The sequence below is a fragment of the Mycteria americana genome, chromosome 4 (genome assembly GCF_035582795.1).
Source record: "Mycteria americana isolate JAX WOST 10 ecotype Jacksonville Zoo and Gardens chromosome 4, USCA_MyAme_1.0, whole genome shotgun sequence".
Taxonomy (NCBI): Eukaryota; Metazoa; Chordata; class Aves; order Ciconiiformes; family Ciconiidae; genus Mycteria; species Mycteria americana.
In genome coordinates this window covers 13,408,829-13,421,034 of record NC_134368.1, presented here as the reverse complement: position 1 = coordinate 13,421,034, position 12,206 = coordinate 13,408,829, and the positions used below count along the sequence as shown (strand labels likewise).

General features: G+C 37.8%; 1 protein-coding gene across 9 annotated transcripts in view; it reads left to right on the top strand.

Annotated features, from left to right (window-relative positions):
* Positions 1–12,206, top strand: part of SORCS2 (sortilin related VPS10 domain containing receptor 2) — a 645,075-nt gene that overhangs the window by 515,408 nt on the left and 117,461 nt on the right. For all 9 annotated transcript variants that reach the window (XR_012775470.1, XR_012775469.1, XR_012775468.1 and 6 more), the window contains exon 4: positions 9,472–9,636. Coding sequence is in view for 5 of the 9 variants with exons in the window: in XM_075499712.1 (XP_075355827.1) it covers positions 9,472–9,636 (165 nt within the window). In the remaining 4 variants the exon portion in view is untranslated. The remainder of the gene's footprint in view (positions 1–9,471; positions 9,637–12,206) is intronic.

Genomic DNA, 12,206 nt, shown 5'->3' with positions numbered 1-12,206 from the left:
CAAAATAACACGTTTGGGAATAAACATAGAAACAATAACCCTTGCCTCTAAATTTTACCAATCTAGCAAATGAGCAAAAGAACATTGTTTCTATTTCTGTCTTGGTTTTGATGACGTGCAGCCTTTTGTCTCTCATATATATGAGAATATGTACAGAACTGCCTAAGGTTTAGTAATCACAGCATTCAGCTGGGAAGATACCAAGACTTATTCCTGCAACGACACATGTGAGTGCTCTAGCCACTGATCCACAAAGTCAGTGTCTCTGCCCCAACAAATATTTTCTATCTATGTGCATAAGGTGGAACAGTCCCAGAAGGAATACCCTGTCTCCCTAATTCCCTCATGGGCCTTAGGAATCACGCTGGTGAATCTTCTGATGGCAGTTTTCAGCAATACATTTCAGTTATGGCAAAACAATGCTTTTCAATAGAAAAAAAAAGTTTTATACATCATCTTTCAGAAGCTCCAGTCAACACCCATCCCAAGTACACCTGGAGAAAACTAGCACAATGAGTGCCAAGTATGTGCATTTACTAAAACCCTACCTCAATATAAAATGGGTACTTTACAACTGCAAAAATCTAAGCCCTGATGGAGAAAGGTTTATTTTCTACAGTGCTGCTAGAATCAGGCACAGCAGTACTGTATGCTTCCGAATATAAAAGCTCTATTCTTCAGTGAAGTCCTTTTTCTATTAATGAGATTCGCCCTAATGGGACCAAAAATTACTTTAAAAGACATTTCCTTTCTGCTTTTCAAGGGCTTTTTTCCAGTCCATTTGGACTGGATATCAAAGATAAGGGGAAATATTTCAATAGCAAGAGCTTTTATAATTAAGCCTTGTAGCCTACATAATGGAGATATGGCCAAATTCAAGTGAAAAATAATTACTGTTTTTCCAGGGCTTGCTTCTGCTGCTCTGCGTCCCTTTCTTCTCCCCCTTCCATTTTCCCCTTCAAAACCACATAATCAGTTGTGCCTTACGTATGAGAGACTTGCTCAACGCAGCCCTTTCCCCCAGGTTTGTATTTTCCTCTGTGGTCTAGGAGAGAAGAGCTGTTCAATCTTTAACTATACCCAGACCCCCATTAAGGAGAGCGCCTACAGTTCTCAAAAGGAAGCAGGTGCTTCCTGAAGGGTAAGGACTTTAACAACTCACTTTGTAGTGCCAGCTACCCCTTTAGATATGGGAATGGACAAATTCAAAATCTGAGGCGTCTGAGAGACTTTGTAGATGATGCCAAGATGGGCATGATGTTTATTGTTTTCCACTCTTCAGGAACCTCTTCTGCCAATCACTAGAGCCTTTCAAAGCTCTCTGATTTCAGCCAGCTGCTTCAGAAACTTTGGATGTAGCCCATCTGGTTGCATGAACCTGTGTATATTTACAGATGTATACACACACACATAGATAGATATATATATATATATATATACACACATCTCCAAGTTTGGAAAATGCTACTTATGCTTTATGTTTTGTAACAGAGTTGTTAAGTACATTGATCTCCATAAGAACTGCTCTATAGAATTGAGAGAGAGGAATAGAGGTGCTTAAAGTTGGTGCCTCAACTGTTGTTAGGGATATCTGGGGAACATTATGGGATGGCCTTTGGCTGCGAGAACGCCAGGAACCTGTTCACGATTTGGGATTGGAAGGGACAATTTGTGCAAAGTGAAATTCTCCAGGGTAATGTTTTGAGAGCTCCCTTTTCCAGTCTTCCCAGAAAATTCTTACGCAGCCTTATAATAGAACTGAGTTTCATAATAAAAGACCAATATTACATTTGTAATATTTCTAAGGCAGATGAGTGTTTTACCTATTACACAAGCCGATGAGGTCCTGATCAATCCCATATGACTGATATTTTTAACCACCACAACTACCTTTCTTTCCTTCATCTTTTCTCCCCATCCACTAATTACTGTCCATGTAGTTTCTCTTTGAGCTTAGTGCAGTTTTTGCTGCCAACAAATTAATGGCTGGCGATTAGGAACTGTTTGACCTTTTTCTTCATTAGATCAGATGAACAGATATATGCAGTCATTTGTTGTGCATCCATTATCCTGTTTGGAAGCGTTGTTTTATATTTTTGCTCTGTGATGTCTTCAGGCAGAAAATATTTGCAGGTTTATTGGAGGTCTGCAAAATAACTTCTTGAATTAGATTAGTCTGTGAATGCCCAAGCTAAAAAGATCAGTGTGTGCCTGTTCTGTCTGGGAAATACTAATGTTTGTGGAGATGTTGGTGAGAAAGAGTGAAACTTGCCTATTCTGCTGTGCAATCCAACTCCCTTTTTTTTTTCCTCCAAGGCAAGCAAAATATCCTTCTTTTATGGGAAATATAAAACCTGGTTAGGGAACATTCCCCTGCTGTGACAAGAATTGGCGCTATGCCTCCCCCAGTGCTGTTCCCCGCTCAAGCTGATTTTGAGCATACTGGGAAAGACTGTCTGATTTAGTTCCTGGTATACTGGAGTGCCTAATTTTAAATGAAACCATTTGAATATGTAAAGATATCAATATGATGATCATCCCACAAAACATCTCAACATTAAGTTTTGCTCTTTTTAGATGTAGGAGCTGTACAAAGGGTACATTAAATGATCACTTCTGCTGAAGAATTACCAATAGCCAGGCTAACATTGGACCTTGCAGGAAGACCAAAGGACTCTTCTGTTTTCACTTTAAACAGAGACAAAAAAGTATTATCCATAACAAATAGTATTAGTTTCCTTTACGTCAGCCTTAGGTACCTAATAAAGCTTCTGTTCCTCTCAGTGTAAGTTCAGCCTGTGCCAAGAGAGCCACTGGATATATTAAAGGTATTCCTTATTAATTAATTACTTGCTCATAACAGTACCAACGTATTTTGCAGAAGATAAACACTGTATGTGTATCTTAGGTCTGCAAGATAGGTGCAAATAACACTAGAAAAATTAGCTATTAAAGAAAGGACTGTCTATGAAGATGTTGAGTACTGTTTCTCCTCTCCCTCTACTGTGACCTTTGGCATATTCCCACCTCTCTCAGTATATTGCGGGAATACCAAATTTGCTTAATATGTGCCAGATTTTTAGAATTCCTGGGCAGGCAGCACGAGTTACTGCTCTGAAATGTTTTTGAACAGAGCTTTCCTCATGAAAATTCAGCCTGCCACGCTAGTCAAGTGGCAACAATTTTTTGGTTCCAGCTGGTTATAGATGGATGAGATTTGTTCCTGCAGAGGAAGAGGTAATGATCAGCTTGCTTATCCTACCCGATGCTTCTCTAAATAAGAAGACTGAAGAACTGAGCTGTAACTGATATCCCCTAGAGAGCTGGCATAGTCAGCACCTTTGAGGTGTTCAGTTATAGAGATCAGGCAGATTTAGATATATACAGGTTGCCAACAAGTGCAGCAGGGCAGGATTTTTCAGGCTGGTCATCAACATCAGTCAGAACTTTCGTAGCTGTTTCTCTGTGGGCATTCATTATTATGATATGTAACCACCCTTAGACTTGCTTCCACTATGGTGAATGTCCTAGAGAAAAGCCAACTATTTCAAAACTATTTCCTTTTACGATCAGATTACATAATTTCAGGCTTGCCTAGTTGCAGGGTGAGCCAGTTGTTCTCCATCCAGTTGCTCTGAACACATTTTTCTGTTAAGGTGCTAGCTCTGATGTTCATTCCTTCTTCAGCAGGTCTCATGTTACCAACTGCTCCAGTTGGTAACCAGCTCATTTTAAGATCCTAACCTCTTAATATTCACTCCACATCCCAAAGTGCCTAATACATCACTGGTACTAGATAAATAATATTACAGCTTCACTTGTGATATTCCAAATGATTAATGACCTGACCACAACACAGGGGAGACGAAACTGTAATACATTCTTTCCATTAGCCCCACCAGGATTGCTTCCTATGGCCTTTGATTGTGTCCTGAGATTATGTGATCGGTGTAGCGCGTATTTCTCAGGAGCCATCCTTGACATTCCAACCTTCCCTTTCCTTATGGTGGTTCTCATAGAGACTAGTTGGTGTTTTGAAATGCATCTGTGTGACCACTTGAAAGGCGCTATGCAAGAGAAAGTAAATACGGAGTCCAGAGGAAGCTGTGAATGCTTACTGTGAAAAGTAATATACTGTTCTGGGATGTATGTACATTCACGTATAAATGTATTCCATCAATGTGCATTTATGCAATTCAGTTGCACGCAAGCTCATTTTCTAGCTCTTGTTAATTTTCAGCAATTCATTAGTGATTAGATTCACTAATAACTAACATTTATGAGGAGTGATTTTGGGTGCAACTTGCAGGGAAAATCTACAAGATTAAACTGCTATCTGGAAGGCATTTGATTTTGCTCTCTGCTTGGAATTACCCTGGGTTGATTCTTTAGATACTGTTTTTACCACTGTGAGAGTAAAGGGACTATGTTTCATTCTGCAGCTTTGCCACTCTTGAGTTATCAGGTCTTTCATACCATCCGAGATAAAAATCATAACCCTTGGCAGTCCACTTTGTGTGTTTTATGAAAGCCTTCTGAGAAGCAACATCTCATTTACAATTGGGACCAGGAGCTAGAGTAATTTCTGTATCAGCCAAGCGTATCTAATAACACATAAATAATGTAAATTGTAAAAACAAGAAAAATAGATGAGTTAGTTACTTAACCTGAAAAATGTTGAGGATGTGACTGCAGTGCTGTGAAGCTCTATAAATACTGCCCCGACATTGGCAGTACTGCTACAAAGAATATTTATCTTCAAAACTCACATAGGTGTGCAGGTTTATGTGATGGTATCACTAAGAGTTTGGTGCTGCCCTGTGCCCGGCAGCCTTGTCTTCATCTAGACAAGATGAAGAAGAATATGAGAACCTTCATCTAGGCGTTAATATTACATGTTCTTAATGGAAATTAATTGACCTTAGTGGGGATGGCTCATAAGTTGGCATCATTAAGGTTTTTGCTGGAGCGAGTCAGTGGAGAGACTCTTTAGGATTGAATCCCCATAGCCAAATCCTCTATGCCCAACAGGAGTTCAGTCTACTGGAGGGGACTGAAGAGGTGTAGGTGGTTCCTGGGCATGCTTGGCCTCTCAGTGTATGGCTGCTGTGTGCTTAATGAAGAATTTCCATGTTTTGGTTTCTTACTCAGCCCGAAGGAGGTTTTTTCCCTCGAGGTCAGTTTAGAGTCCTCAGGAATATGAGATGTCTTGATTTCTGACTATATGCAGGATTATAGGATTAAAAGATGGTGTGTCTCATCTCTCTCACCACTTACTGCAGAAATCTCCTATGGCAAGCCAGATGCTGTGAGTCTAGAAGTTTCTTCGTGATGGTCATTTTGACTTTTTTTTTTTTTCCTATTTTAATACTAGAGAAACGGAAAGGAAAATAAAAGCTAGAATTCAAATTAAGATCAGTTGCTGAAGCTGAAAGAGACAGCACAATCGTAATATGTTAGAAGATTGCCTTGTTTTAGAGAAAGTGCTGATTAAGATCAAATTTATCTTGAGTTTACATTTTGATTGGACCTAAACTGAGGGGAGGGGGGTTGTATTTCAGACACAGTGCAAATGATGCATGTTAATGTCCTGTGTTTATTGCCACTTGAAATTACAGCATAGCTTTGAATTGCTGCCAAATCTACAGTTAAGACTCCCTAGTAATCACTATGATTATTCCAAGTCTTCATGGTAATAGTGGAAGAAGTATGATATGCAAGCTACTGTAGCCTAAGCTGTCAGAGTATTTTTATCCTTTGGGTGCTCAGATTGTGATTCCACCAAGTAGAGGGAATGGTTAGACATGCACATTGGCCAATGAATCCTGAAAGAGAGATTAAATAAATGGATTTAATTGTGGTTTTTTCAGATTTATTTGGCTTTTCTATTACCTCCTGCCTCACTAACTTTTCCTGAAATGAGGAAAAGCATTGCTTTTCTTTATTTTTTGAATGTTTTAATTCATATGTTGGCATGGTGTAGTATTTTTCATTTTTATTCGAAATCTTTTTTGCTTTCCTCCCTGTTGATCTATACCATATCCTATTTTTACTCATTTTCTTTACGATCCATGGGATAGTTCATCTCCTTGAAATATTCTTTTACCTCCACTTAACTATTGGAAGTTGTAGATTTACATCTGATCTGAATGTAGCCACACGTATTATTGTGGTTTATTTAGCTGATGGGAGAGTAAGAAGTGAGGTCAGGGATAAGCAGCATAATATGAAGTTACAATTTACTAAAAAAAAAATTAGAAGAGTCTCACAAGGGGGAGAAATGCTCTGTAAAAAGTTGTTTAAAAGAAGCTTAAGTGAAATTTAGATGTGATTAAAATCTATTCAAGTTTTTGGGTACACAGTTATTCAAGCACGTAGTTGTTTATTTTGAGTTAAAACCCTCAGCGATCGCTGTTAGTCAGCTCTCCAGATAGTACGTCCCAGTTGTGTCCCTTCATCAGTTGCTAGCAGGAAGGTTTTGCTATTTGTTCCACTTACAAAGTAAATAAAACTTGTTATGGAAAGCATTTAATGTGGGTATAATATTTACTCTGGAATATTTTCCTCAATAAGTAGCATTAGCCAGCAGGCAAGTCTGAGCACCCAGTGTGTTAGCTGTGGGAAGCAAATCTGTATGCCTGGCACATAATGATCAGTTTAAACTATTGAAATATAAATCAGAACACTGAGTGAAATTCAAAAATACTGCATTAAATGAATTATGATGTGTGTGTGGGTAACAGTATAGTTAGGGACTCTGCCATATATGCTTAGATGTCTACAATCTTTAGGCTATTTTTTTTCTCATAGATTTAACTCTGAAGGATAGCATTAGCAAATATCACAGCGTGTTTGCATTTTTCTTATGACTTCAGTTTCTAGAATGATGTTCTCTGCAAGCTTCCCTTGGGTCCTCATTATGAAACTTAGGCATGCCTATACTCAAGGCTCGTTAACAGTGAAAACCAGTCCCGAATTTATAAACCTCATTTCTTTATTATTTTGAACTCAATATTCTGGTATTTTTGGAAGCGTAAGATTTATTGGGCCAGAAAAAGAAAGGAGGACAATAGTGCTGTAGTCCAGAGATGACCGTTCTGCACAAGTGCCGTTTATGCCTTTTCTGGAGTATGTGCCATACTGATTTGTCATCTTAGTTGTCTTCATTTTTAAAAATGCTAACAGGAGAGAATGAAGATAATGGTATTTACAGAAAGTGTATTTGGACTAGAAGACTGTATCCAAAGATATTAAGCTTTCTATATGGACTTACTGCCGTACTGCTTCTAGTGATACAGCATGGAAGGACTTGTACACACTGCAAGCTAAGTATGGGTCTCGGGACCAGTTTTGTGCACGCGTTAAAATGCGAGGCCATGCCTGGACACAAGCTTCAGCAGAATTGTGGAGCTCACACTGCAGCCTTGCTTGTGGAGTTTACTTTAGCACAGGACCAGGTTCTTCTGTCTGTGATCTGGTCAGGAGCCAACAGGACTGAGCGCTATGTAGCTCACTCAGCATGCAGATAGTTTGAATTCATCCATTTCCAAGAAAAACTAGATGTTTTGAGCCTGAGTTGCAGGTGGTAGCATGGTAAAGAAAGTACAAATATCTGTGCTGGGCATAAACGCTTCTTCACCTACCTTGCGATGCAAGCAAAGGGACAGGGCACATGACAGCACATTCAATTTTAGGTTGGTGTCATGTCCTCTGCAGAAAACTTGCCAACTGAGTGTGTTACAAGAATCTTTGTATGCTATATCTCGGCCACCAGTAGCGTACTTGGAGTATATATAGTAATAAATTAAACTGATACTACCAAGAGACAGGAAGCCATTGGGCCCAGTAGGAATAAGAGATGGCATTTGTGAAGGTGTCATTTATAGAGGCTTTCCAATAAAAATGACACAGTTTCCTACTCTTGGGTAAAGTATAGCGTTAAAAACATGCAAGATCATAGCAAGGTTATGGGCTATTATCTTGCTCTTCCTACTGACCTAGTCACACAGCTAATAGAAGTAGGTTTGGCTTAATATATGCCTTTGTGTGGGGTTTCAGCGGTGAACCATGGACCCTCAAGTATGTACAATTCTCTCTCTTGTTCAACAATGTACTTCAACTTGTGCCCCATTTTAAGTATATGAAAGCTATGCAGAAATTAGTGCAACTGTGTATGTGCTTCAGGTACAAATACACATGCTTAACTAACCTGTCAAATTAGAGCATCTACAAATGTTGTATTTATAGTTTTTTCCCCCAAGACCAATTGCAGTAAAAGCTCAGTCCAGCTGTCATATCTGTGTAATTCATTAGAAATTTCAGATTTTTAACTTCAGCTTTACTCTGAAAAAGTGGCTACATAAAAATTGTACTGTTTGTCTAACATATTTCCTTCTCTGTATTCACATTATTGTAATTCTGTTTGCATAACTCATTGCCATTTATCTCTGTAAGCAATTTACAGTCACTGTATCACAGTGATCAGGATTCTGTGGTGTCTTCTGCATCATTTGCTGAATATTCTAAATACATTTTGAATTCAAGATTTATTTTTTAATTGTTTTTGAAGTGCAAGCCAAATAGAGCCCAGCTGGGCTTTGAAAATCCATGTTTTGTTTGTAGGCTATCAGTTGATAAAGGCATCTTTTTGAATGCAAACTGGGCCTGTTTGATCTGGAAAGACAATAAAAATGGATCCTCACATTGGCATTTTTAGAACTATGCTATAACTGCAGGCCAACTGCAAAAGGTGAAGAAGTTGAAAAGAGTAAAATTCTGATTAAATTATGTGGGGAGAATTTCTTTGTTGCTGAAAGCCTGACATGAAGTTCACACAAGGAGACACCTCAAGCTATTACTGTGCTTGAGTCAAGGTATTATCTGGACCTGAGAAGGAAGTGCAAATAATTGATTGGTATATTTTTCTGCATCAAAGTGAATTGCTGTTTTATCCAAAATGCATCAGCAGGAGGAGAATGGTGAAACAATGGAGAGATGTTATAAACTAGTTCTTGCTCCTGAGTCATTCCTCTGATATAACAGTGATTATTTTTACATTTAGTATTTATAAAGGCAGCCTCGCTAGATAAAGTGATGTATTTATATGGACATGTTAAAATGAGTCATTACTAGTATTAATTCTTTTTTGTTTAGTCTGAAGATTTTCTCATGTGGCCTCATGAACCTTGCACAAGGACCAAAATCCAAGGCAGTCATTTTGAGTAGAGCTGAGGAGTCTGATCAGTTTGGTGTGATTTGCAAGAGAAGTTATAGAATTCACAGATTTGGTCAGGGAAGATTAATAGGACCTTGCAGTCCTTATCTCTTAGATGCTTTTGAGTTTCTTGTCCACAAAATTTTGCTGGGTAAGGTATGTACAAAATCTGACATTTATACAAGAAAAATAAGACTGTGTTGTCTGTCACAGAGGAAACAGTCTTCTGAATATATGTTGTCGGTTTTGTCTTTTAGATAATTCTTGTAAGTTCTTCCCATAATGATCGTGACCAAAGCCTTTTCATAAGCACGGATGAAGGAGCCACTTTCCAGAAACAAGCCATTACTTTCTTTGTGGAAACTCTCCTTTTTCACCCAAAAGAAGAAGATAAAGTACTTGCTTATACCAAGGAAGGCAAGGTAAAGCTTGAAGATACTGATTTGTTTGAAATTTAGGAATTACTGTGTTAAGGAGATATAAACCAGTTCTGTTACGCTGAGTAGTGTTGGGTTTTATGAAATATCAGTTGTCTAGAAGGGAACCATATTTGTTTTTTGAGAGGCTTATTTAAATATTCATTGTATTCATGTCCAAATATTTGTTTTTACAGTAATTTCAATCCTGGCATTTTCAGTTGATATGGATATTGGTAATATTTATCCTCCTGTATAATACAGTTAAATACTACCTCTGAAATGTGCTCCTCCCTAGAAAGTGACCATAAGCAATTGCTCTGTAATTTATAGTGTAGTAGAAAGTTAATGAAGCTGAAATAGTGCCTCCAAAGGCCATTCATGGGATGTAAAGTAAAGTAATATAAAGTAAACTGCACAGTTGTACAGCAGAAGAGGATTTTGGGAATCGCTGAATCTGTAGAAATGTAGAATAATTCTCTCTCTCATTATGTATTTATACCACTTTCAGATTCAGGAGTTGTATCGTGATTTGTAAATTTTTACCATCTTTCAGATTTCTTCTGGTTAATTTATAAAGTCATTTTTCTGGATGGGTTAGGCTAAACACTGATGAGTGAGCACACAGTCTGTAAGTGTGTAGTTCATCTCTTTTTCATGGTGCCAAAATTGCAGCTGTAAAGTCACTTTGATTCTGGTCCTAGTAGTGGTCTTGACTCACCTCCATTTTTACTCCTGTTATAAACTGAAATTAGATAAACTCTAGTCTGTTTTAATCCATGTCAGACTGCACAGAAGGTTTATATTTCGGTGGTGAGAGTAGTTGGAGGAAGTTTTTCATGCTGCAACCAAATAGTGCACTGATTTCAGTCGTATCAAGTCATCATTTTTGGGGATATTTTCTGGGATATATAAATTAATAGCTGATCCCAAAACAATTCATGTTTACAGGCATTTGCAAATAAGGCTAGAACAAGAATAAAAAATATAGCAAACCAAACTCAGTCACAAATTACATGAAAAATTTTACTTAGCAGCTTCAATTTGAAATCCTAACACAATTACAAACACGTTGAATGCATGTTATGTAAACAAAATACTTAGGGAAGCCTGAAGTTATGAAAAACCTGTCTTATGAAAAGCTCTTCTTTCACTTTGACTTTTGTTTCTGATGTTAGATATAACTCCTGAATTTTGTATAGTTAGAAGATCAAATGTCTTAAAAAACTAAATGGCAGAAACTTTTAGGTGTAGGAGTCCAAAGAAATGTATTGAAGAAGCTGACCAGCCACAACAAGTGGGTAGAAATATTTGCCAGGAAAGAGGAGGGGGCAGGAGCACCACGTGAAGCATTTGCTCTGTGTTTTGATGAATTATGCGTGATAGGGAGGTTTTCAGGCGATTTTTACTTGGATCATCTTCCAATGGAGTGATACTATTATTTGCCACATTTTAAATGTGACTGGACAAAAAACCTACAAAATATTCAGTAAAGAACATCTCTGCATTGCTAGCTTCAAGGGTTAGGTGGTCTGATAGACTTTTCTCAGGCTTTCAATGTGACACCGTAAAGACTTACTGGACAAGTCCTACATCTTTACCTAAGATGTGTAGGAATGAAGGATGCCTTTGACTATAACTGGGTCAGTAACCTGCTTAAATTTTGTGTAAGTTCTGATATATTTGGCCTAGCGGGGAGAGGAAGATGACGTGATGTTGGCAGAGGAGGAGCTGACGATGAAAATTGCAACTTGACATAAAAAGAGGTCACTGTACTAAAAGCAATGGTCTTGAGAGATAGTGTTGATCTCAATTTGGCCTAGGGAGATGGTATACTCTAGGTTTTTGAGTTGAGTAACTTTACCTTCACTGAAAGAAAGTAGTATCAGGATGTAACACAATCTAAAACTCAGGAGAAGCTGTTACCTCCTGTAACTCAAATGATTTATTAAAAGGGCACTTTTGAGAATACAAGGAATACAGAATCATGTCCTTCATAAACAGCAATCAGCCTTCTCTGTCTACATCACGGCCTTTCTCACAACTTCTGATTTGATTTAGGGCTTATTTTATATTGCAAAATATGCATGGTTCTTTCATTCAGAACCCTAGATTTTGTTTAAATAAAGCTCTAGCCTCTAGCTGACACTATAAATGAATGCAAATCCAGTCAATGTGGTTGGATTAATCTATTTACTGCCTCAAATATATACTTTCTTTTTCTGGCTACCTCAGTTATAATGAATAACAATCAGCTATTCACTGAGTCTATATAAATGCTTCTAGATTTTTTTTAAAGCTCGACAGGGATGCAGTAGATTTTCATTGTTCATTTGGAAGCTGAAAGGATGAAAAAATGGCAAAACTGAGAAAAGCATTTTCAATTTTTTTAAAAAGTGATTCCACACGTTTATTACATAGGTTACAACATCTATTAGATGTGTTTGCTGAAGCTGGAGATTTTAGCTGTCCACTAATATAACTGTTGTCACCTCATATCTAATCTCATTTGGTAGTTTTATCATATGTACCTGTTAAAATACATATGGGTCATTTTTTTTAATTAAAGGGAGTTG